A 25,300-nucleotide genomic window follows, 5' to 3' on the forward strand; every position below is an offset into this window, starting at 1 on the left:
GTGGAAGAAATTAAAAATATTCACATCTCATCCTGGTGGACGATGACAAGATCATAAAAGTACAAAATGCAAGAAGAGTCAGAAACAGGACACAAACCAACCATTGTTGGGATGTTTTATTTTTTAGATTACATTTTTTATTCAGCTTATTGATCCGGTATGCAGGCTAGAAATAGTTCTGAAAGTTTAGAAGCAGGACAATTTGTTCTGTCTGCCAAAAGACAAAAAAGATCAAAGTTGTTGGTCGTAAATCAACATTTATTTTGAGATCCTCACAAACCAAGCTGACAAAAATTACGGCAGTTAAAACATATTTATGTAATAAGCGTTACAGCAGATTAAAAAGCTACACTTGGAAATAATTAAAAACAATAAGTTGGTTGTTGATGCTGTCTTTGTAATAACAAATATGAAATAAATACTGTTTTACAATATTAATTTGGGAAGAGGAAACCCTTGGGAACCGCTGACTCGGATGAGCCCCTTTTGAAATAACAATAATAAAAAAATACATTTCTGTTTTCTGACAGTTTGTTTTACTCAACTGAACCTTTTTTTAAACCAACTCAGGGATGTAAAACATAAGCGGTTTGCGTTTGTTTCATGAATATCGAAAACACCCAGAGTTCCCCTTCAGAGCAGCATTAAAATGTCCCGTCCTCCTCGCTAGTTGTACGCAGTTCTGTTCGGTCTTATCTCAGCTGATAAGAAGCTCATTTTTCAACACAAAAAAAAAAATAAAAAAATCTTACTTTGCAGGACGTTTTCTAATCTGCTGTAAGAACCATAATGAGCTGGCCTTAAGTTAATAACCTCATCTTGTGGAAGCAAACTGACGTGGGACATCAGCCCTGTGTACAGCTGCTGTTCAGACGTTACTCTGCTTGTTAATGAGATCTGTTGATGTGTCTCCAAACTCTTAATTAGTCTGTATTTTTTAAAAAAAGATCCAATATGAGTGTGGGAAAACGGTTTGCACCAAAAAGCTGGTTTTACATGTCTGACAGCAGCATCAGAAGTTTGATTACAACTAAATTATCACATCTTAAGTAAAATAAAACATTCTTGGCAATGAACTTCAACTATTTGTCTATTAATAACCCAGTTTTTTATTTTATTTTATTTTTTTTACATTTTCTCTTCCGAAGACCAAATGTAAGTTTTACTGCTGCATTCAAATCTACTTTTAATGAAATAATGTTTTCAAAGAAAGAAAGACTGACCTAAATCCTGATGTTACTGCTCAGAAATGAATGTTTTACATCCATCATGACTTCTCTTTCCAACAACAAATCTACTTGATTTGTTTAGTTAAAGTATTAACTAAACAAATGTTTAGTTTAATGCCTGCTTAGTTTAATGTTGAGTCGGTACATGTGTGTCAAACTCAAGGTCTGGGGGCCAAATCCGGCCTGCCATAGCTTAATATAAGGCCCACTAGCTTCTAAACCTTCAAGGTAACAATTGTGCGCTGATACTGATATATTATTTTACCAATCAAAACAAAGCAGCTTTTATGTATTTAATGCCAAATTACATCATTGAGACAAGACGTTCAGTGTTATTTAACTTTAAGAAGTACTTATCGATTGGAGAGACAGCTATGTATTCATATTGTAACAGTTTGTTTGTGGATTTTATCATCATTTTCTACCACAAACGGCCGTTTGAGGATATTAATGATCTGCTACGGCCAAAAATGAAAATTAGTTTGACACCCTTTGGTGGAAAAAAACATCTTTTGTGGCCCTCAAGTGTTTTTAACTCGCTGATTTTTGGTCCATGTGACTAAAAGTTTGGATTTAACATATTTAAAGCTTGTTTAACATTCAATGAAAGTGTCTTCTAATTATCACAGTCAGACAAGCAAAAACTTATCTGTCTTGCAGAAAGAGCAGCGGCTTCTCTGCTGCAGATAAAAGTTTCTGGACGCCACGGAAACCACCCAGATAATCCAGCCTGTGTGTTTATCGGCCCCAGCAGGAGGGACAACACACACACACACACACACACACACCCTGACCAGGAGCCACCGGGTCCCACCTAACCCGGGCCCTTTCTGAGGAACACACACATCATTACCAGAGTAAATTACTGGATTTTTGTCTCAACCGTACAGGAGAGGAAGTGTGATAAATGACACTGACCTTAGAGGAGCGCATTAAGAATACGGAGGGTATTTCCATATTAATGACTCGGCTTCAGAGGAGGGGGGCATTCATCAGTGCCGCTTGAAAAGTCAGTATACCTGGACAAAACCCCCTCCCTGTTCCGCTAAATCACCCCGAAGCCGTTTCAGCTAGCAGCTCCAACAAAACTTTCTCCAGCCTGAATCCTGTTGTCGGTTTATTGGCGGAGTGGAGCTGAAAACCTTCAAGTCAGACGACTTGATTCCTCCAGAAGGAAGAAGAAAAAGAAGAAGAATTAGGGGAAAAAATGGTTTATTTTTAAACGCACGTGGACAAACTGTCAGGGATTAAAGAGAAAACGCAGCAGGAAACGCACTCCATCACAGCTCAGCCGTGATTTGAGGCAGGGAACGTGACGAGGGTGAGAACGCGTTTCTCCTCACCCCGCAACATGGCCGAGGAAAGAAAGGAAGGAAGAAAGAAAGAAAGAAAGAAAGACGGCAGCTTTAATAATAAGTCAGATAACGCCACATATGCTGATATATAGAGGTATTAAATTCCAAACAGTGAACGCTTTGCACATAAATCCGGAGTGAAGAGATGCTCAATGTTAGATTTCTTTCCACATGGGGAGATTAAGGTCTCAGTGGCTTTATGAAGGAACGTTGTCTTGGCTGACTGTCGGGATTCTTCTGATTAGAGTGTAGCCAAGAAAGGTCAAAGGCCACAGCAAGACAGAAAGATGGAAAAGAGTGTGGCTGACTACACCGAGGAATTCATTTAGCCACATTACAACCACGAAGTTTGACATTGAAACCTTAAATGATAGACTTACACAAATTAGTGCATAACTGTGAAATGGAAGGGAAACATTTAGTTAATTATAATTATTTATAACTAAAAGTCTGAACTGTGTGGCATGTGTTAGAAGTCATGTCTTTTTTCTAATTCAAGAAAACAAACCTGTTAGATTTCTACATACTCTAAAGTGTAGAAGCTTGTTTATGTGTTCCTTTTTCATCCAGGAAAAGGCATAACATGCATTCTTTCTTCTTTCTGTATGGCTCTAAATAAAGCTTTAAACTAAACTTCAGTCTTCACTCTTCCTCTGAGACCTTGACTTCCAAATGAAATGTAGAAATTATTTTAATTTAAGGAGAGAACATTTTAACCACCGAACAACAATCCAGCTATTTTTCGCCTTAACCCAAGGCTACAAGCTTCTGACATCGTCTCTGGTTCAGGAGCGACTCGATACAAGAAATGACATTTGTAGCTCGTGTGTAGCATTTATTCTGCGTGCCTTCCACTCACCTTTCTACGAATATGTTTGATAAGCTCTATGAACAACCTGCTTCTATCTACAACAGCGGGATCCAAACCTTTTGCCTTTGGTACTAAAACTGGTTAATTAAAACTGTTTTTTGTGCCACAAAATTCATTAAGTTAAAAACGCAAAAATGAATTTATAGTTTGTTTTTTTCAGTGTAGCCTGCTCAATAATAAACACATTTTTAAAATGGATTATATAAATCTTTAAAGATCCGAAACATAAAATGCCTTATTAAAATAAAAAAATTTGCCACATTTAGGGGGGATTATCAGTCATTTTCTATTTTATTGGCCACATTTTTAACCTTTCTTGGACTACATTTCAAATTTTCTGAGACAATTTGGGTTTTTCATGATCTGTAAGTTATAATCAATATGATAAAAAAAATGAAAGGGATTGAAACATTTCATTAAATGTGTTGTAATTCTGCGTGATGATTTTCACTTTTTGAAATGAGTGACAAAAGCTGTTGAACCTTTAGACAATGTTACATTTGGAAATATACCTGTAGACTTAAATACTACAGTGTGGTCTAATCCAACTTCAACATGCTCCCTTCATGGCATGTAGGACACTGCAAACTGGTTTCATTGGGTTCTCAGCAGTCCCTCTCTTCTTGCCGCTCTTGCATTCAGCACACCTCTCTGGCGTCTCCGTAACAGCCTCAGGACGAGGCACAAGGGTGTGGACCTTTACTGGACTGTGGCAATCAGGTTGAGAGAAGATAAGGAGAAAAAAAAAAACAAACTCTCTGGTCCACCCCAGATGTCATCACGGTATGCTAATGAGCTGAGGGGGGCAACCTTTTAAGTGCTGGAGCCCAACAGACTGAGCAGTTAGGAGACATGGACCAGACGTGAACACTTGTAATGAAGATGTCTAACGACAAGGGGCAAACAGGTGAGGACAGCTCAGACAGGAGGCTACGGCCAATTAATCTGAATTTACTTGTATTTTTAAATCATTTTCACCCCAATTTTTTGTTGCAGATTCCAGACGAGCCATGGACAAGCTGCTTGGGGGTTCTGTCTTGTGCCCTGGACAGGATATCATCTTATACTGTAAGTTTTTTAAAGAGACACTACAGTATAGATGATGTACTATCCAGGGTATCATTCCACCTCCGCCGGCGCCGGAGGAGACTCGGGCTGAAATGTCAGAGGGCCAAACACACAACCGAGGGGGGCAGTTAAACCGTTACCATTACTGAGTTTTAGTAATGGTAAGGGTTCTACGGCCTTCACTCAATGTCAACGAAGGAAAGGACGAGCTGGAGCATTGTTACATTTAAGCCAATAATGTCAAATAAAAATGATGGTTGTCTCCCTTACATGACTGCCTCTTTATTTGTACAATCTGCTCTGAATGGTTTTGTGTTTACTCATAACAGGGTTTCTGTAGGTTTCACCAATTCAAATTTAAGACTTTTTAACTTTTTAGGACATTTTTAAAACAGTTATGAGTGAAATGTATGAATATCGTCCAAACATCAGTAAATTTTCACCCACCCCATGACAAGTATTGTATAACTAAACAATATGCTAGCTAGCTAGCAAAAGAAAAAAAAACATAGCTAGCTAGCAAGGACATATTAGCAGCTAAAAATCGACAGATTCAACGGTCTTGAGAATCGCAATGAAGAGTGCGACTCAAGTTTTTGCCTGACAGAAAAGTTCAGCAAGAAAAAAAAAACATAAAATATACGGGGTTAAATAGACCTGGCTAAACAAAATTTTAATTTACCATTGTTATTAACTCATCTAAGGCTAAGTTATTAAAAAAAAACTTCTGTTACAAGAATTATAGACTTTTTAAGAATGCGCGGACACCCTGCATAGGATCTAAATTAATTTTCTGAGCTGAGCTGGAGTTAGCTTATCAAAGGCAGCGATCTTTGCTCTGTCAAATCAAGAGGGTAGCAGCTGTTCAGTGAACAAGGAGCGCTTCAGGGACTGACACAGCTTCTGTCTGTGAGGAAACTCTCACTCCCCCATCCCTGACATCAGGACACTTACTAGCTGGTTATTCATCAACATGCCCTGAACTGCTGAGTTAACCCACAGGCAGCGGGAATGAATCTAATCCCCATTATCTGACCCAGTTTAGCATCAGGTTAGTGCTCCACTTTCCCCATCCATTAGGGAGACAATGTAGCCCTCGGAGGCAGAGCCGGGCTTTATAGGAGCCAAAAGAACGGAGCGAGCGTTAAAAACAGAGAAGAAGAAAAAGAAAAAGAGGGAAAGTGATGGTAGCAGAGATGGATGGCTACACTTCAAAGGGCAGCAGAGACGGCTAAAGTGATGAAGGGAGTGGAGGGAACTGGGTTGGACGGTACATCAGGGATATGTGAGTGAACATGACGGTGCAGCTCTCGCCTTCGGTTTATCTACAGCGCAGCGTTTGTGCCCGCCGAGGGAAGAAAAAGCCCTGAGAGCCAAAGATAAAAACGTCGGCCTTTTCACAGCCTGCCAAACCCGCTCAGCCATGAAGGAGCTGTCAAAGTCGTGTCAAAACATCCATTTGATGAGCCGCCGTGTCATGTTTGCTACCACAAAGGTACCGGAGCTTAAAAACACGCCGACACTTCAGCTGGGTTTTATTCTGCTGCAACATTTCGATTCGTCTGTCGTCTGAGTAAAGCTTGGACACCCCACCCTCACTTCTAAATACAGTAACATATCCCTGCAAACGGGTTAAACGAAGACACAGTGGGTTCCTGAAATAAAACAAAGGAGGAGTAAAACGTCTCTTTGTGAGACAGGAGCCAGGTCCATGGCGGTTCTTGGACTGGAGATGGAGCATATGCTGCCTCCCGGCTCCATGTCAGACTCATGATGAGGCCATAACCTCTTTAGCTCCGGTTCTGTCTTTGGCAGAGAAAAAAGGAGGCACAACAGAGCAGGCAGAAATGTTCCAGGAGCTCTCCGTCTTCTTCACTTCTTCAGCTTAGCAGCGATCTTCAGCCTGACGTCCCTCAGGTAGACCCGGCTGAGGTCGTCCCCCGCCTCCCGGGCGATCCGCGCCACCATCTTGCCGGCCGTGCCGATCACCATGGACTGCAGACACGAGAAGCGACGCAGCAGGTTTCATTCTGTCTCGATTTGATCGATTTATCGATAAAAACAATACATTTGTGACCGAAGAGCTTAATATTAAATGATTAAAAATAAAAACAGATCTGAGGAAAAACTATTGGAACACAGGTTAGAAGACAAATAAAGAACTGAAATGGATTTAAAATAGAAAAAGATTCAGAAAAAAAGCATAATGTATAAAAACGTGCAGAAAACTTTAGCAAAAATTAACAACAAATCCCTTTATGTTGGTTTACTTACAGTACAATTTAGTGTATTGTGATAAATTGGTATGGCTTGATTATCACACATAGGTGATCCATAACATATTATTATTGGTATTTTGTTCCATATCTTGAACCTCCACTGCATATTGGCCTGAATGTAACAAATGCTGCAGCAGGCAAGTTTTTCAGTAATAGATTATTCTGACGATTAATTAATTAAAAAGAAATTGGGATATTCTGCAGATTTTTCATTTAACCACTTAAGAATATTTTATGCAATATTAGAAATACATAAAAAATAAGTACTTCAATTTGGATTAATATCTGGATAGCAAAATGTGCTTAATAGACGATAGTTTTTGTTCAAAATTTGAATTAGGTGAAGGTAAAACTGAGGGTTCCTGAATACAACATATTTACAGACTTTAGTTGTTTTTCATTTTAAATGCAAAATGTATATATTTTTTGTTTATATTTTGCCTAATTACTCTTTTGATTGCATAAATGGCATGTTTTTGAGTCTGTATATCCCAGTTAACGTTGAACTGATTACTAGATTATTTGATGATTTCAATAATCGATTAATCGCGATTAAGTCGATTAATGATTTCAGCCTTTTTTCAAGTTATGGTTGAAAAGCCGTGACTTTTTAAAACCTGGATATATTTTAAAACTAACTGATCTAAAGCATGAGAGACGACCCGGAGCTCCAGATGATCTAGACCCAACCTTGTGATATGTTTTAGAAGACTACCTGCTTTCCTGTTGGAAATTACAAACAATTACACTGCATATAAACTATATTTCCCTGTGTCCATTCTGTGAAGTGACCAGAAAATATAACTTGATATCAAATATTATTCAGAGGCTGTTGGTCGGTTTGCAGAGCTCCAGTTTGCTTTCCTTACCCAAACTGGAAAGCTGAGTTCTTCTAAGTACCGCTCCTTGTGAGGGCAGTGGCCTTGAAACATTCAGCCGCACAGATGCATCTACAAATGTTCTTTCTCATCTAATATGCAGAGTCCAAAAAGGTGGATTAAATATTTATGAGATAAAAAAAAAGAAAAGAAGTTTAAGGTAGGGGTAAATGGGGAGTATATGTATAAACAGTGCCTGTAAAAAGGTGTTTTACTCCTTTTAGTTTTTACAAATCAATCGCGATCAACAAAATGTGGCTTCTTTTTTTTTTTACACAACAGAAATCAGTTTTTATCTAAGTGAAAACTGATCTATACAAAATAATGACAATCAAGTAAAAAAAAGTAACATAAAAACATAAAATAAGTGATATCCAGGAGTACTGAAAGGACCTCCCAGTTGTCTTTATACTACAATCACTTGACACACAGTCACTGAGCCCCACTCCACTCATTGTAAAACTCACAGCACCATTTGGCTGGCCCTCTGTTGAATTAGGTCAGTCGCTTCAAAGGGGGTAAATATTTACGCAATCACTTATTTTATGATACATATTTCTGTTCGGTTGTCACTGTTTTGTAGAAATCAGTTTTCACTTTGATATTAAAGGATTCTTCGGGTAAATTTCTTGGTTTGAAAAAAAAAAAAAGCCAAATTCAGTCAAATGTCCACGTTTCAATGAATGCTACACAAACAGAATATACGTTACAGACTAACAATTTAACTTTTCTATCCTAAAATAAAACAAAACGGAGCATAAAATTAATTATCCTAAACAAAACGTCACATTCACAGTCAACCAGGACGACTCTGGGAGGCCTCTCCTAAAGATTACACGCAGATAAATGTTAACATCAGCATACTTATGTGATGCTTGTCTGTAAACAGCGTCCAGCTGCACATTTTGACCTCGTGATGTCATTGGATGAAGAGCTTGAGGAAAGCCAAAGTCTCTGAGCGTTTACACCGACCGGGGCGTGCACGTTTGTCTCCGCGGAGACGTTTCTGGGTTAAGCTGCTGGACAGCTGCCGCAGCTAAATGATGCAGTGTGTATACACAGGCTAAACTGCAGGTAAACACAGGGGACGTTAATGTCCAACCACCAAGCGGACATGCAGAGACGTGAAGCTGCCAGACGCCTTACAACCAGACGGATGGAAACGCTGCAGTACTTACCATGTGAGATTCTTTCTTGGTGTAAAGTTTCACGGAAATGTCCAGCTCCCCGTTTTCTCCATCCTGCCAGAGTTCAATAGACTGAAAACAGAGACGGATTTTAAGAGTAGAAACTGTCTGCACCTACTAACAAAACTAAATGCTACGTCAAACAAACAGCTGGGGAGTTTTAAAAAAGAGCTCTGAATGGAGATCAGAGGCTGTAAATACAGTTCTTGTTTCATACGAGTTGGTTTTATATGATAAAATCCTTTAAGATGAATTAAAATACACCAGAGGCAACAAGCGCAGCAAATCAGATTTTAAAACTAAAATTCCAAAACACAAGAAGAAACGGCAGAGTAATTTACGCTGACATGAAGAAAATAACCTCCATTTATGAAACTAGAACTGAAACGATTAATTGGATTAATCATGATTAATCAATTATTTGAATAATTGTCAAATAATTCAGTAATTGATTAATTAACTGGAGTATCCAGACTAAAACAAAGACCAATTCCTACATGAACTACATATTCAGAGCAGCAATTAAGTCAAAACTGAACGAATAATATATACATTTTGCATTTAAGATTAATTCTTTGTAAAATATGCTCTACCCAGAAGTCCTCGAGTGCAGTTTTAGCTCCACTTGGTACAAATTCTGTTAAAAAAATCCTATCAAGCATCTTTTGCTGCCCAATAATCGATTGGTTAATAGATAGATAAAAAAAAACAAAGACCAATTCTGCACTGTATCGATGTAGGTAAAGCAGAAAGGCTGGGCTTTTCACATGTTGACGTTAGAAACATTTGTTTAGCTTTAGCAAAAAGATAAACAAAAAAGTGCCTAAAATGGTTAAGTAAAAAATCTGCACAATGCCCCAATATTTCTATTGATTAATCTTTAGAATAATTGACAGATTAATCGGTTACTAAAATACTCATTAGGTTCAGCCCAAGATGAAACTTGTGCTCTGAACAGGCCGCAGTGCTGTGACTGCTCTCCTCACCTGGGTCACGGAGTAGGGCACTTCCTGTGGCAGATACTCCAGCAGCTTCTCCCTGATGATGTTGGTGCAGATGTCCTCTGGACTCTGGTCGGTCAGAACCTCGCTGTGGTACTTCCAGGGTCCGGGCTTGGCTTCAACCAGGAAGTAGCTCTGCAAGAGCAAACAATGTGTTAAAATGTATTCATAACTGACGGCTATCTGCAGTTGTTTTCACATCTGAACGTGCGACAACCACAAACTTCGACGCATTTATTGAGATTTTACGTGGTGGACCGGTGCAAACCGAAAGATATTTGTGAAGAGGAAGATAGAGAAGGAATGGTTTTCAAAGTTTCAAAACTTAAGAGTTAGGTAAATTTAATGCTCTTTATGAGGGCAAACTTGATTTATTCTGCCATTATCAATTTATGTAAAAATGGCCTCAAAACAACATTAGTATCATTTATCGCGATAATTACTATGACAATTTATCATCCAGCAAAATGCATCATGGCAGATAGATATGAATACTTTTGCAGGGCACTGCAGGTGATGTAATTTTTCTGCTGCTGACTCCAAAAACTATATTAATATAGAAGGTTAATGTAAATTATCAAATTTATGTACTTATATATTTACAGCATTAATTATGCTTCACCACTTTTGTTATTTAGTTTAATTCTAGAAGAGGAGCCAAATACTTCATACTTTGGAAACTTTATGTTATTACCTTAACATACTTTTTTTTAAAATTTTGTTCCACATTACCAGGACAGTTAGCGCAGTGAGTGTAACGAGTTTCAAACACCCCATGCATCCCTGTCTTGTGTTTCTGCTCACCTTCAGAGTCTCCACATCCTCTCTGTCCACAGAAGACAGCATGAAGACGTCCTTAAAGTGAGGCCAGCCCCGCTGACTCCTCAGCTGCTTCAGTTTCTCTTTGCTCAGCACAGAGTTTGGCGTTTCGCCGCCCTCCAGCGCTGCCGTGTCCTCGTCGGGAGGTAACTCGGAACTCCTCTCGGGTTCCTTTTTAGCCCACGGAGGCTTGATGACGGGCCTGACCCGCACCCTCTGTCCGTTCACCACGCCACACGTCAGCTGAGCCGTGATGTCCAGCAGCCTGCTCTTGGCCTTAAACAGGTCCACCTTAAAACATTACGCAAGACTTTTCTTAAAGTGCACGTGGAAGCACAAGCTTTATTTATTTTTTCTTACAGTTTTGGGTTGTGTTCAAGAAAAAGTTGGCTCTTCTGTATGATGTAGATTGAAAATGGAGGAGAGAGGAGCCACAGCAGAGCTGCAGGAGCCGAAAGGCTTGAAGCCAAGAGCCACAAACTGGATTTGAGAAGTTAGAATGGACAGCATGGCAGACTGACAAAGACAGAATAGATTGATCTTTTACCGTGGCTCATAAAGCAGAGTTAGAGTGGTGAGAGTGGGAAGTGCTTCTTTTAGATGTTTGATGGATAATAATACATTTCCTTTCATAATTTGAAGCACAAGGTCAACACTCCTTTTGACTTTTCCACATTTTGTTAAACCACAAACTTTAATGCTTTTGTGGGATATTTATATTCATTTGTATAGTTAAGTCATTTTAGCCTTGCTTTGTATAACTTTTGTTTGTTTTTAACTGAAAAATGACAAATTTCCCAGGGACAAGAGATGAAAAATTATTTCAAAATTTAAACAACTAGTGCTGAAGAATAAATAAATAAAAATGTGTATGTTGCAATAGACATGTGATCAATATCAATGGATAATATGTCCGATAAAATGTTCAATAATTTCACTGAACTCCTATCCAGAACCACAAAGCATTCTGGGGGATGTAGGCAGAAGAAAGACTTTAGCTGCTCTACCTGTCACTGTCAGCTAAGCTAGGATGGTGGCATCAACTAACCGACTTGTTCCTCGGTTACCTAGCAACAGCCTATTGAGTAACTTCTGCATTACCATTTTTATTTTTTTCCACAGTTCCTCATAACTGCTTAAAAAACCCCAACAACGTAGAGTGAAAACTGTGACTAAAACAGGAACGGTTACGCCATCAGTTTGGCAGAAATTTCAGATATTTGAAACAAAAAAATGAATCGATTATCATCGATATCGACTGATAGGAAACCCTTATATTGTGATACGTTTTCCAGTCACATGATACAAAAAGTAGAACATCGTGTTGGTGGCAGCATCACAATGTGAGGACAGTGTAAGACATGGATACCTTGTTGAGCACCAGGATTGCTGGGATGTGCGGATGCTCGGCCAGACATTTCAACACCTCGAAGTCCAGCGCGGAGCACATCCATCTGTCTGACACGTCCACCATGACCACCACTGGAAATCGACAACAGTTCGATTCGTACGCTTTTCAGAAACGTTCAAACCACAAGCGCAGCTCAGATCTAGACGTAAACATCTCATACTCAGGTCAGCTTCCTTGACGGTGTTCCAGGGATCCACGAGCAAGGATTTCTCCAGCTGGTGTCTGTGAAAGCAGAGGATCCGTTACAACCTCAGACAGACCAGAGACGTTTAGCAGCAACAAATCAGTGAACACAAAGTTCACCTTTTAGCCTTAAATGGTGTGGTGAGGCCAGGGGTGTCCAGCAAAATCTGCAAAATGGGCACAAAACCGACTGATCAAGGTCTTTTTTCTAGAGCTGCACAATTTGCTTAAATCTAGGGGTGTCCTGATCCGATATTGATATAAGATATTGGTCCGATAACAGCCAAAAGAATTGTGTATCAGATTATATTGGCCTGCATCTAACATCTGGGATATAAGCATTCCCAAAGAACACACGCTCCAGTATTTCACGCGAGCAGACAGGTTGGTAAATAATAAATTGGTCAGTTGTTCTCATATTTATTGTCGCTGATTATTGATCTGTTCGATCGAGCCTTTCCTAAAATTCTGCAATACAAAATAAGTAATAAAAGTTCAAATGATTCATGCTCATATTGTATCGGGTCAATATTGGTATCGGCCAATACTCAAAGATCCGATATCGGTATCATCAAGCTGTATCGAGACACCCCTGCTTCAATCTCTGGTGAAGCTCTTACAATCTGTGTGTTGTCCTCTGTTAGGACGCCCAGAGAACGTGACCTCGTTGTGTGAACTTTCTTGGATACAGCAAACACCTTTGAGCAACAATAAAAGATGACTTGTGAGCATCGCCTCCTCCACAGTAAGATGAAACAACAGCGAATGCAGGTTTCAAAGACCAATGAAGACCTTTCTGCCGAGGAGCTGGTTGGACAGCGTGGACTTTCCGGCGTTTGGCGCTCCGATTATAGCCACCTTCAGCACCTTTGAGTCGGGAGGCTGGTCAGGATGTCTGTGCAACAAGGATACCTGTTCACCTTTAAGGACCGGCGCACAGGAAGATGATTAGAGTGGAAAAACAACGGCATGTCAAATTGGTGACAGGATGACATCATCAGCACTTTTTGAAAATAACGCCAGGCCTGCACAGTCGGACCGGTAAATCTCCGAGGCAACGGCCTGCTTACTGCTTTCTGGAGGAACTGAGGCTGGGAGGTGATAAACGCCGTCGTCCGTCTCCGCCGCTGTGCCTTTCATCACTCCGCCGAGAAATGCTTCAGATGTAATAAAACAAGCGGGAGTGAAGATGAATCCGTGCCTCCCGCCTTGGCTGCGGGCGGCAGCGCTTCCTGTTAAGACATCAACATCTCTGTGACTTTGATGCCCGTGCCAGAGCGCGATGACTGATTGCGCTTCCTAGATGCTGAATGATTTGGAACATTATTAGGATTTATTCACAGGGTCCTTGTCAAAAATGTCTCCGAAAATTCATCAAAAACTTCTTATTCTAATGAAGCAGATGCTGGGAACAGCATGACGGTTGTCTTGTGCAGGGTTTTTTTTGTTTTTGTTTTTTGCATAAAAAAATCAGTCTTCTTGATTCACCTTCCTCCATTTCATCCTATCCATGACATTCTCTTCCGTCACATCAACCCACTAAATATGCTTAGTTACAAAACTCCCTCATATCGTACGGGGAAGCATGTAGATGAAGGAACTCAATGTTTGCTTACAATAACAACAAAACAATAGAAGAAATACCATATTTCAGCACACTTGGGGTTTCATTTGCTACTTTCCATGTTTCCCAGTGTAACTGACCCACACTAGAGTTCAGTTATTATATCTGGCCCAAAGTTAGGATTAGCACACCTCACTGCTGTCTCACTGCCCTGGTGAATGTCCTGCACTATCTTCACATATGTCCTCCTCACTATCTCACAAACTCATTCGGCATCAGTTACAGAAAGAGCACAAGTAGTTCATTTCTTACCTGTAGAACTGCAAAACTCTAAACTCTAATGGACAGTTGAGAAATGTTACATTCACATTTCGAAAATTATTTAGCTGCAATCCAATGAGCAAAAACAACCAAGATAGTTTTTTTAATCTGTTTAATTGCGTTGACAAAGGTTTGGATCTGTCTGGATTTTAAAGTTGAAAAGCTTTCTAAAGTTTGTCTAACAGCATATAGTTTTTTTTTTCCCTTTAAATGTATTTTCAAGTCTTTCAATTCTAGTTTGCTCCGATATGTCTTTTGTTTTTATTTTTTTATTTTTTAACATTTATGACATACCTTTTGTGCTTATTTTTTCACTTTAAAGCATTTATCTTTTTACTGGTTCTGTAACATGAAGGCATTTATCTCAGTTTAATATTATTGTTGTTTTATTGTTATACTTTATCTTAATTTTTCTAATTTATGTTGTGTTTTTCTGAGGCGATTTAAGTGTAACAGAAATTGAAAAACACTGTTTTTGAAAATTTTTAGTAATTTTACTATTATTATTATTATTATTGTTGTTGTTGTTGTTATTATCTAAGAAAATCATCTTATTTCACAACAAATAAATTCCTTTCTTAATTTAGAAAAAAGAAACAAAACAATAAATATATAAGCACTTGAAATGAATCACAGTGACTCCATTCTTTTAAAACAAATCCCCTAATTGCACATAGAAATAGCTCATTTGGGGTCAAAATAAGATTAAATTAAAATGAAAAAGCTTAGTTTAGTTGAGCAACAGTCATGATAGTCACAAAACTTATGTTTAAGAATGTTTTTATTTTTACAACAGCAAGAGTAATATAATTACCCTAATAATTATATTTAGCCTATATAATTACTGGGGTACCAACAGTGTTAGTATCCCACTCGACGTAAAAAAAAAACCTCAGAGTACTTTTATTTAGCTAAATGTCACATTATTCCAGCTGATGGCTTGCGCTAATAACGCTCAGATTTGTCTCCCTGCTTAAACAGCGTCAGATAGAGGAGCAGCAGAAACCTTAATGTTAGCACTGACCCGCAGCGAGGAGGCATGACGCACTTTCCTGCCGAGCAGACCCGATCAGCCGCGTGGAGATGACGGCTCCATCTCTGAGCAGACGGCCGAACACCCGGAGAGCCATGATGCTCCTAAACACGAAACGTTCCTACTTCAGACTATAAAACACTAAATACTGTGACAGAGATGAGCCGCTTGTTTACATTCACATTGCCTCAAGGGTGACACCATGTTGCTTCAGTCAACGACAAGCAGTTTCCGCTTTGGAGAGCGTCCGTATGACGTCTGCGTGAAGGCTACACCGCCCCCTAACGACTACCGTGTTAACTGCAGCACCTTAGTGCTGACACTGAGAGGCGTAACCATTTTTTCAGTTAATAACCGCAGGTTAATGGCATGCACATGTACCAGGAGTGTCGAAAGAAACGTGGACTGTAGTAATTCTAGCTTTAAATTGATACATGTAAGCACACATACATACTTGAAGAATGATGAACATCTCTAGTCATTTTAATAAAACAATATGATTATGATTGTGGTCAAGGAAGTCATTGCTCTTTTGGCTTTTAGGTAAACATTACTCACAGTTATCTGGCTAATGTCCAGCGCAGACGTTCATTCATATTTACATATCCAGGAGCACATTGTCTGCTGTCAACAGGAACTGCAATTCCTCTGTCGTTATTTCTACCATCCTATCAGAGAGAGAGAGGAATTCAAGCCTGGGAGACGTCCCTGCAGCATTTTCTCTGTGACATGCAATATTGACTCTTGGTTTATGGGAACTGCCTTTGCTCCAAAATTGTTTTTCCTCTTTTTCCTTTTTTAAATTTCTCATGAGGGTCAAGGGAAGATATATTTTAGACTTTCACCTTTTGCTCCCCCCTTTAACCTCAACCTTTCTCAACCTCAACGTTTGATATTCATTTGCATTTAACTACTTTGTAAAACCACAGTTACAGCAGTCTTTTGAATTATGTCTCCACTAGCTTTGAAATTCCATTTTTTTTTCCCCCCCCAATCCTTTTTGGAACAAAACAATTTCAGGCAGATTAGATGTAGAATGTGTTTGGTCTTGATAGATTCTCAACTGGATTTTTCCAGGGCACAGATATGCATTGACCCAAACCATTTTTTAGTAGCATTAGTTGTTTATTTAGGGTCATTAGGGTTAACTTCCATTCAGCGTTGGTCCAATGTTGTATTTGACTTTAAGCAGGGCTGTATTTGCGCCACCACAAACAATGTCTTAATACAAATTTGCTGGAGAAGGGACCAAGTTTGATTGGCTGAGCTGGAAAACAATCACAGATGATTGGTTTTTATTCGTTGACTTGTATTAGTGAACAAACTGAGCTCAAATACAAAGAAAGGACTAGGACTAAACCTCTGATTGTAACTATGGTAACTCAACAATCAAACAATGAATATTATTATTTGCACTTTTACGAAGTAAACTTGACAATCCCTTTGAAACCACTTTGAATCTCTTAATGTATCATCTGGAATTATTGAGGCAGTTATAGTCGATAACCGATATGTATCGATATTGTATGTATTATATATATTTTACTATCCTTTCAACTTCTTGAAAAGAAGCTGCTGATTTCACCACTGCCTTTCTGTTTCAGTTAAAATCCCCATGATCCTCCAGCTCTACTATCTCTGTCACTTGACCAACCTCCTCCAGAAACAAATGGCAACTAGATGGAAATAAATATCAGTCGTTAATATCGGCCCAGCCGATACTGACGTTAGTGCCGATACATCGTGCATTCCACGCCCAGGATTTCTTATTATTTTTGCTCACATGTTTAACAGCTATATTTTGTCTCCGTTGAGAAATTAAGGAGGAAACAAGCTGACATGCATAATTTTGCAGCAAATTCTCTGTAACTCCCAGAGGACACCTGGGGGGCCCCCCTCAGCTCTGGAACCACCTGTCAACAGCAGGTAGGACATTTAGAGGCGAAAAAACCTCCAACGGCAATCCCATAAGAGCTCATCACAATGCAGAAACACATCTGCTGACATGAGCAACTTGCAGTTTAAATGGATGACTGCGCTCACGGGATCTTTTTTTGGGGGGGCCGGGGATGATATTCTGTTGATCATTTGGCGAGGGCTGCTGTGCCCCGTAACCGCAAATCAGATTGCACCGCGCAGACGCTTTCCTTCCCCCTGGCTCCCCGGAGCGCACAGAACAGAGCTTATCCCCGAGGGCGCTCCGAGCGCATTTGTGACAATGTTGTTGAGGTTATATTGAGCACTCTGCCATGCCTGCTGTCATACCCACTCTCTGCAGCTCCTCAAAAACCAATCCACAACGACAGGTCGACATAATAACTTTATAACCGTGAGGCCTGTTAGATTAATCAACAGGCCAAAAAGACGAGTCTTGCATATTGATTGATTACTGTAACACGGTGTTCCAAACACGCATGACGAAGGCAGGCGGAGCAGATGTCTCCCTGTGGTCCATCAAAACCCGCCGGCTGTTTGTTAGTCCTTGAGGACTTGCTCGGGTTGGAACAAACACCTCCACTGGGGGAGAATGATGAAGGATATCAGGTAGCTCACAATCTGTCATCATCTAGCTCTAAAAGCTCGGTGGCGACGGAGGAGGGGGGGGGGCAACAAAAATGGAGCTTTTAGCAGACACTTACAGCCAAATTCCATTTGAACCAGAAACCAAAAAGGATATTTGAGGATCAGTAATGTTTGAACTTTCCCTACATCTGCGTCTCTCCCACTCTCTTCCTCTCAGATTCATTCAAGGCTCTTTTTTTTCCCCCCTCCCTTTGGGCTTTCCTCACATGGCCACTTCACGTGGGAGTGTATCCGAGTTCTTTCTGTAACAGCATTAACTTTGGCCTTCAGGAAGAAGAACCCACTACACCCCGACCGAAAGGGGTAAAAAAAGGAAAAGATTTGCCTGCGTACCATTTAATCATAAGCACTTTTGCTGTTTGAAGTGCACTTGCCAATGAGATCCAGCACGATGTGATGGGAGGGGGGGGAAAAAATCTCATCCTTGTTGCTGCAATCCGATGAGCTGTTGATTCCCTACAATCTGGTTTTGTGTAATTTAAGCAGCCAGCGGTGCATTAGCAGGTCAGATCATCCTAAATATGCAGAAAGTTTCTGCAGCTGAACCAGGTGGTGTCATGACGCGCCCGGCCTTTGCTGGATCTCCTGTTGATTTACTGGGATTAGACATGCGACGAGTGTCAGGTTCATGCACTAATAAGGACACCTCTCTGCTCTCAGGGAATAACAAAGTATGAGCACAAGCCATGGGGGCATGTCACCGGGGGAGTGGAGGTGTGTGTTGAGGGGAAAAGAGAGGAGGGGGAGAAGAAAAACAATCTGTCAGAGCATCCATCACTCCATCACTGCTGATTGCAGCGAGAGGCATGATGCAGCACAGGCGGCTGGCTTTCTGTGAAACAGCCACTCCTTAACTTAATCATGCTGAGACCCCCAGCGAAGACGGACTATTTGTAAAGAATCCCACTGATTAATGAATATATAGATGCATCTTCGTATGAGTAGACCCAACTAGATTTATAAGCCACTGCCTCAAAGTGTGGCGTTGTTGGCAGGATTGTAAGGCGTGTGCTTGCAGTAGCTTAAAGTTAGTTCACTGTATTAGACTTCTTTATTCTTGTGAATAAAATAAAATGTTTTTAATTTGCAAGCAATGCCTCTGTTAATTCTTCCAAACTGATCAGTGTAAAGGGTTGGTAAAAATGAGAATTTAAAGCTCTTCTGCCGCTCGCCTATAGTTAGTAGCGATCGTGCCACAGGTCACATATGTAAAGACTGAGAAAGGCACAGGGTTTAACTGTTGCATTGCGTGCGACGCCTTAAAAGACCCCCAGGGTCCCTCCATCCAGCAATCACCGTCCCATACGCCCTTGCTCAGGGCTTCCTTTGTAAAAGATGTGATTTGGCTCCAAACTACCCATATAGGTCACACTGATGCTCTGATTGTACAATCTCTTTCTCAGTGGGGGAAATAAAAGGGTTGGGGAGGTGTAAGAGGAAAGAAAAAAAAAACTTTTATTCATTCTAGACTTGCAATCGATGAGACTTGTCTGTGAAGTGGATCAATACTGCCGCCCTTTGAAATCATCAATCACGTCAGTGTTGAATTTAAAAAGCGTAATTAGGAACAACGTTCTTAAACATCCTGTATTGACGTCTTCTTCGCCATGGAGAAAGACACCATTCTGCATCATTAACTTTGTATTATTGCCTGATGGGGCCCCGCTTGCTGCTACTTCCCCACCTGCTGAACTTGGAGCGCTGCATGTGATTGGGCTTTCAAACCAAATTCTTCCCTCTTTCTGCCGCCGCTGATGGGGGAAGTGAAGCTTGCAGGCCTAAATTGGCTGAAGTATTGTAATAAGCCGGGCCTGTTCTGGGAGACGGGGGCCGTGCGGTTATCTCTCACAATGCGCCACATCAGGCGTGTTTGTGGCTCTGAACGTGTGTAATTTTCTCCAGGACAATCACGTGTGATTACTTTTTGTGGCGACTCCACCTTGACATGACATTACGCGGCCGCCTAACACACGTTTTGGAGCGTTCTCGCTAACTCGGCCCAATCGTCGATGTTGTCCGTCTGCCTCCGTCTGGTAATAAAAGGGTATCAATACTGTGGAGAGGGGCAGGTGGGCGATTGTAATGGAGTAATTTATTTTAGTTGTCACAGAAATATAAGTCTTTGATTAGGGGGCCATACACACCAGACTGCACAAATAGAACATTTCATCAAATCACAAAGCATGTGACACTATTGACCAGGAGTGCTCTCTCTTGGCTTTATCTTTCCCAGCAAGATTCCTAATATAGTACAGCACACAAGGATGACTGAGGTGAGCCAGATAAACACTGCATGTGCAAACAAGAAGGTGTCCATTAAACATAAAAAAAAAAAATAGGCTTTGAGGATTTATTAATTTGTTTTTCTGATTTATTTTTGGAAAATATACAGAGCCAGGCAAAGGTTGTTTAAAGCCTAAAGCAAAGTTTGATTTAAGGGCTTATTTACCACCGTCTCTTCAAATGTGACTGAGAAACCACATTTTGTGCACTAAATACGTGTTTGGTTGGCTCATAAGAAAACAGTGCATGACAGTAATTTCATCAGTGAGTTTGTGGTATTAAAAAATAAAACGTCGCAGAAGTTGACAGCTGCTAAGTAAATTACAGAGACATGGTTATTCCTTTACATGATTGCAAGCAATGCATCTGCCGCTTCTTTTACGTTCTAAATAAAGATCGATTTAACATTAACAATAGTTCACAATTCTTCTCAGATTGCATATGCTTCGGCTGCAGCTCTGAGTGTTTTCAAAGCTTCTACTAATTTGTAATTAGTTGATTACCAGGAGCCAGGCTTTATTTTTGTTATATTGAAACATTTTTTTTCTTGGACTTTGGCAGCATTTGCCCTCATTTTTTTCTGCTCAGCCTTGTGCCTAATCATGGTAAAATATAGTTCATATTGAGATTAAATTTTAGGTGAGGGATGTCAAACTCATTTTTATTTGGGGCCATATAAAGATTATGAATGTCTTCAAATAATTTATTGATAAAACCTATTAATAAAAATATGAATAAATAGCTTCCGCTGTATTCAGTAAGTACTTCTTAAATGTAGTAATATTAAACGTCTTTTCACATTGATGCAACTTGGCAGTTTACAGATAAAATCTAATTAAGTATTGTTTAAGGACACACCTGTTACACAGATCAAACACAGATCAACAGAGACAGGAGTACTTTCTATATTTCCTAATATAGAGGTAAGAATATAGAGGTAAGAATGAGAGGTAAATTACATAACAGTAGAGCCAGACCTCAGGCTCAAATAAACTGGAAAGAAAACCTAGAAGCACCCATTGTGAATAAAAAGTAACCATGTATTTTAGACTTTTTCCACATTTAGGTACATTTTAAGTACTGAGAACAATGTGTTTTATTTGGATTTTATGGAATAGACAAACACAAAGTAGCATATAATAGCATGGCATACTTTACAACAACCTTTCACTGCACAGGGCATGTCTCGTTCTATTGCCCATTATTCTGTGTAAAATAGCTGAAGCTTAATCTACATTTGTGGAATCCAAACGTTTTGCCTTGTGGGCTAAAATTATAAAATGAAAGTTCTCACATGCCTCAAAAACTGATTTTAAAATACACCGAAACTAACTTAAACTTTTTTTTTTCAAAACTCAACAGCTTTTATATCATTAAAACATACAATGCTTTAATGATGTAAGCAAATTGCTCTGATTTTTGTATTAAAATTAATATGCAATTCCTGTTAGATCTGAAGTACTTTCATCTTATTAAAAAAGGCATTTTTCTTCAAAAATGCTTGCTGCAACCTAATAACTGCCTGTGCTAGTCTGTAAAATTTGCATCATTCTTGAATCGCAAAATCATGCACAGGTGTCAAACTGTTACGGAGCCCCCTGGAGGGCCACTGCCCTGCAACTTTTAGATGTGCCTCTGCTGCACCACACCTGAATAGAATAATTAGGTCAATAGCAGGCCTCCACACAAAGAGAAGATAATTAAGCCATTTGTACATCCCTGTTCTCTATTGTCATAAAATATGAAGTAGTGAAGCCATTGGTGGTATTTTTCGGGAATTTATTTTATTTTAGAAAAGTAAATATTTAAAATGACACGTATCTTTTAAAACCAACTGCTAAATTCGCCATTTAGCTCAGATAAGTCGGCTGTACCTTTAACGCTCTCTGTCGCACGGCTCTGTTTGGAACGCACCTGCCAGTGCGCATGCGCCGGAAGTTGGTGCCGCAGACAGCAGCAGCAGCAGTGATTCGGCCAGCGCAGGGCGACGGCAGAAAATCTGTCCGTTTTAAACCATGGCCACGGTCTAAAATGATGCTTTTCCCTGAGGTGAACGGAGGGTAAGTTCCTGCGTCTTTTTCCCGTGTTTGCTGCTCGATGCCGTGTGACGTCCCCCTGAACCGAGGCAGAAATATGAGGGGAGGCTGGGAAGGCAACAATGGGACTGTGTATGTTTCAGACTGTCTGGCTAGCTTAGCCCGGAGCCCTGGCAGTCAGCTGGCACTCTGACTGGCAACCTGGAGGTTTATAGCTTTCTGCTGACCCCGTTTTATCCCGGCTTATCTGTTGTGAAACCCCACAGCAACGCTTTGGCTCTCAGTAATGGCATACATGTTTATAGGGACACGGGGAGCCTAATTTTATCATTGCAAGCTGGTGTTAACTGAGCGAACTGGGCTTTTTAGCTAGTTGTATTTTGTGATGTGACGCCAACCCGCAGGGGATTATTCATTTGCCTGCTACAGGATTGTCATACGTAATTTGCACTACACATACAGGCAGTTTTATACCACTTCTCCCAGGATGTTTTAGACGAAGTGTTAAAAAAAAAAGCTTCATTGAAATAAAGTTGAGTTTTTAAAAAAATTACATTGCTCAAATTTAAAGTGTGTTTCGCTGGTGATATTCCCTAAAATCTTCGGGAAGTGGAAGCAAATATCCAGATGCGAGTGTCAGCCCTGTTCGCGGCAGACGCGGGGATGTGTGCGCTGTGCAAATAGCAGCTTTACGCGCAGCGACAGAGGAAAGTGTTTGCACCTGCAAAGGCAAGTGTTAAAGGTGATAACAAAAGGTTGACGTCACCGGGCTCATCCTGATCCTGCCGCACAACCTCGACCACCGAGGAGGAGGAGGAGGAGGACAGGAGAAGCAGCTCCGGAGCAGGAGAGCTCTAATGGATCGTGTCTGGAAAGGAGGAGGACTATCTCTGATCAAATTTCGGGTATCCTAAGGGCGCACTTAACTAATGGGATCCTATCGATGTCCCCCCTCCTCCTCTTCCTCCTCCTCTCCTCCTGTGAGCTTGGTCTTTAGACGGAGGAATGTTAATGTTGCCACAGCCTGTCCGTGTTGTCTTTGGCTGCTCTGGGTCCGCTGGCTCCGTTGATGTGATCGCTCTGTAATGTCACGGATTTTATTGAGAAGCATACCGCATTATAGAGCAACTCCACAGCGACTGATGGGACCGGGAAAGTCTTACCCTCGGCTCAGGGTAAGATGAAGCTGGATTAATGTTGGGTAGGAAATGATCGGAGGATACCAGCTGTTCTATTCAGGACTGTTATTATTTGTTGGGGAAGCGGATCCATAATGACAAAATGCGGGAGAAGGATCGTGTTTGTGCTGATCAGTGTGCGGCGCAATAAAAGTAGAAATGCACCGATCAGACTTTTCTGGGCCAATACTGATTTCCGACTTTTTTTCTGTTATCCAACAATTGTGCTTTCATATAATAAGACAAAAAAAATGATAGAGAGGCATTTTAAACTATAATGGAAAAATGAAGAAATTTTGCAACATTTTCACATTCATGTGTTGAGGCATCTTTCCTCACCCTTTATGATTTTTTTTTTTAAACAATTGAATCTGAAGACTCCTGAGTCATGACATACTGACGGCTCAATATCCGGGCAGAAGAGACAATATTCCTCAGTAAAATGTCCTGCTAATCCACCTCATTTGCTTTTGCCACTCCTCTAAGTTTAAATCTCTTTCTATAAATGCTCTAAACATGAAGGTTTAACTTCTTAATAAAAAAAAAATTAAAATATATTTAAATGCAGTACTATCCACTGGAATTTTGTAAATGCAAGTCATGACCTCTATTCCTGTCTTCAGTCTATTTTTGTTTTGCTGAAATGGTCATTAAAGTCAATTTTAACACTTAGATGTAGCCTAGCATCAACAAAAGATTAAATTTGTATCAAATGCATCGTGTCCAGTTTGTACTGTATTGATTAATTTTTCCAATGGTTTTATAATGTACTTCAGGCAGTTCAGCATATGAGATAATTGAACTGTCTACAAAACCAATCCTGTATCTTCTCATTACTTTCTGTCAGCTTCAGTTTCTAACCCAAATTAAAACCAATCAATAAGGCAATATTTTTCAAATCTGCCTTGGTTTATGCATCAGGACGTCTTGAACTGGATGTTTCTACTGGTGTAAAAGACGACGACAGGAAGTGGTAGGAATTCGATGGCGCTGCATGTTTTTTAATGACTTGCCACACAACAAAATGTATTCGCGTGTGATTTTTTTTTTTTTTTTTTAAATTGCATTTCTTATTTAATGGAAACGTCACAATTGTGAAATAATTTTTGTTTTATCGACAATGGCAAAATACTGAAAGTTTTGCACACTTGTAATGGAACCCCAGCTCTGAAGTCAACTACTTTAAATATTGCAACCGTTTGGAGTTTTGCTTAACTTGCCTCAGAACCTGCAGTTTGATACAGAAACGACAGAAAGCCAATCTGTGGTCATGTGACAAAGCAATTCCCCCCCAAACACAAAGGTGAGACTGTTTAATTTATGGCAGCATGGAGGATGGGCTCAGTGATATCCTGTGCTTGCTCAAACAGGAGCCTGACATTACTTGCCCCAAAGTGCAGTTTTGCAATGTAGCTTTCTCCCCCTACATTTTCCAAAGAGCAGATAATTAAATTTCAGACCTTGTTGTTGGGGAAACTCAGGTCCCTCGACTCCCTGCAATTATCAGTGCAGAAGGAAACCGTCTTTGCGTTTGGGTGCTATGTTTCCCAGCACAATGAAGATTAATTAGGTCTTAGCAGCAAATTACTGTAAGGCCTCTTCTCATCTGTAAAGCGCGGCTCATCTCTAATGACGACAGCCTGACGAATCGCGCACAACTCTCCGCCCGAAGATGCCGGAGATGCGTTGCGACTCGGAGGTCAACGGCGGTTAGGAGCGCGGTGGTTCTGGTGCCGCAGGTGCGACTTCCTCCCCATGTGCTCACGACGCTCTGAGTCTGAAAATGACGCTCATGTTTGCTCTTAGTCATAAAGCCAGGCAATCAGTCTGAGTGTCAGGAGCACCTGGTTCGTTTGTTCGTGTCACGCTGGCCAGCAATGCAGAAAATTACTGCGTTCCACCAAATGGAAATACCACTTGAATGCATGTGTTAATTAGATCTCTGCGTGGCTTTTTCAGAGTGCCTCTCCTCCTCTGTCCGTGAGTCATGTGCTGACTCTTTGACCTGTCACTGCAAATCC

General features: G+C 40.3%; 2 protein-coding genes and 2 long non-coding RNA genes across 5 annotated transcripts in view; 2 read left to right on the plus strand and 2 right to left on the minus strand.

The window, feature by feature from the left end:
* Positions 1-114: 114 nt before the first annotated feature.
* On the minus strand, positions 115-1,984 carry LOC107835575 (uncharacterized). The gene is made up of 2 exons (XR_001661368.1): positions 1,375-1,984; positions 115-1,223 (listed from the first exon to the last, which is right to left on the minus strand). It is a non-coding gene; the product is annotated as an uncharacterized LOC107835575 (long non-coding RNA).
* Positions 1,985-1,992: 8 nt separating this feature from the next.
* LOC103133855 (uncharacterized) lies at positions 1,993-5,238 on the plus strand. The gene is made up of 2 exons (XR_475783.2): positions 1,993-4,362; positions 4,452-5,238. It is a non-coding gene; the product is annotated as an uncharacterized LOC103133855 (long non-coding RNA).
* Positions 5,239-6,041: 803 nt separating this feature from the next.
* Positions 6,042-15,409, minus strand: eral1 (Era-like 12S mitochondrial rRNA chaperone 1). The gene is made up of 11 exons (XM_007545798.2): positions 15,191-15,409; positions 13,352-13,513; positions 13,074-13,201; positions 12,902-12,979; positions 12,402-12,448; positions 12,259-12,320; positions 12,057-12,169; positions 10,673-10,978; positions 9,854-10,003; positions 8,859-8,939; positions 6,042-6,518 (listed from the first exon to the last, which is right to left on the minus strand). Exons 1-11 carry the CDS (start codon positions 15,294-15,296, stop codon positions 6,396-6,398), a joined length of 1,356 nt encoding a protein of 451 aa, XP_007545860.1. The 5' UTR covers positions 15,297-15,409; the 3' UTR covers positions 6,042-6,395.
* Positions 15,410-21,746: 6,337 nt separating this feature from the next.
* Positions 21,747-25,300, plus strand: part of fam222ba (family with sequence similarity 222 member Ba) — a 51,000-nt gene continuing 47,446 nt past the window's right edge. The window contains exon 1 of one of the 2 annotated variants that reach the window (XM_007545797.2): positions 21,747-22,125. The gene's annotated coding sequence lies outside the window, so the exon portion shown is untranslated. Of the gene's footprint in view, positions 22,126-22,936; positions 23,277-25,300 lie in introns of those variants that run through there. The other variant, XM_016668248.1, reaches the window with a different exon arrangement.

This window comes from Poecilia formosa, unplaced genomic scaffold (genome assembly GCF_000485575.1).
Source record: "Poecilia formosa unplaced genomic scaffold, Poecilia_formosa-5.1.2 Scaffold14, whole genome shotgun sequence".
NCBI classification, from domain to species: domain Eukaryota; kingdom Metazoa; phylum Chordata; class Actinopteri; order Cyprinodontiformes; family Poeciliidae; genus Poecilia; species Poecilia formosa.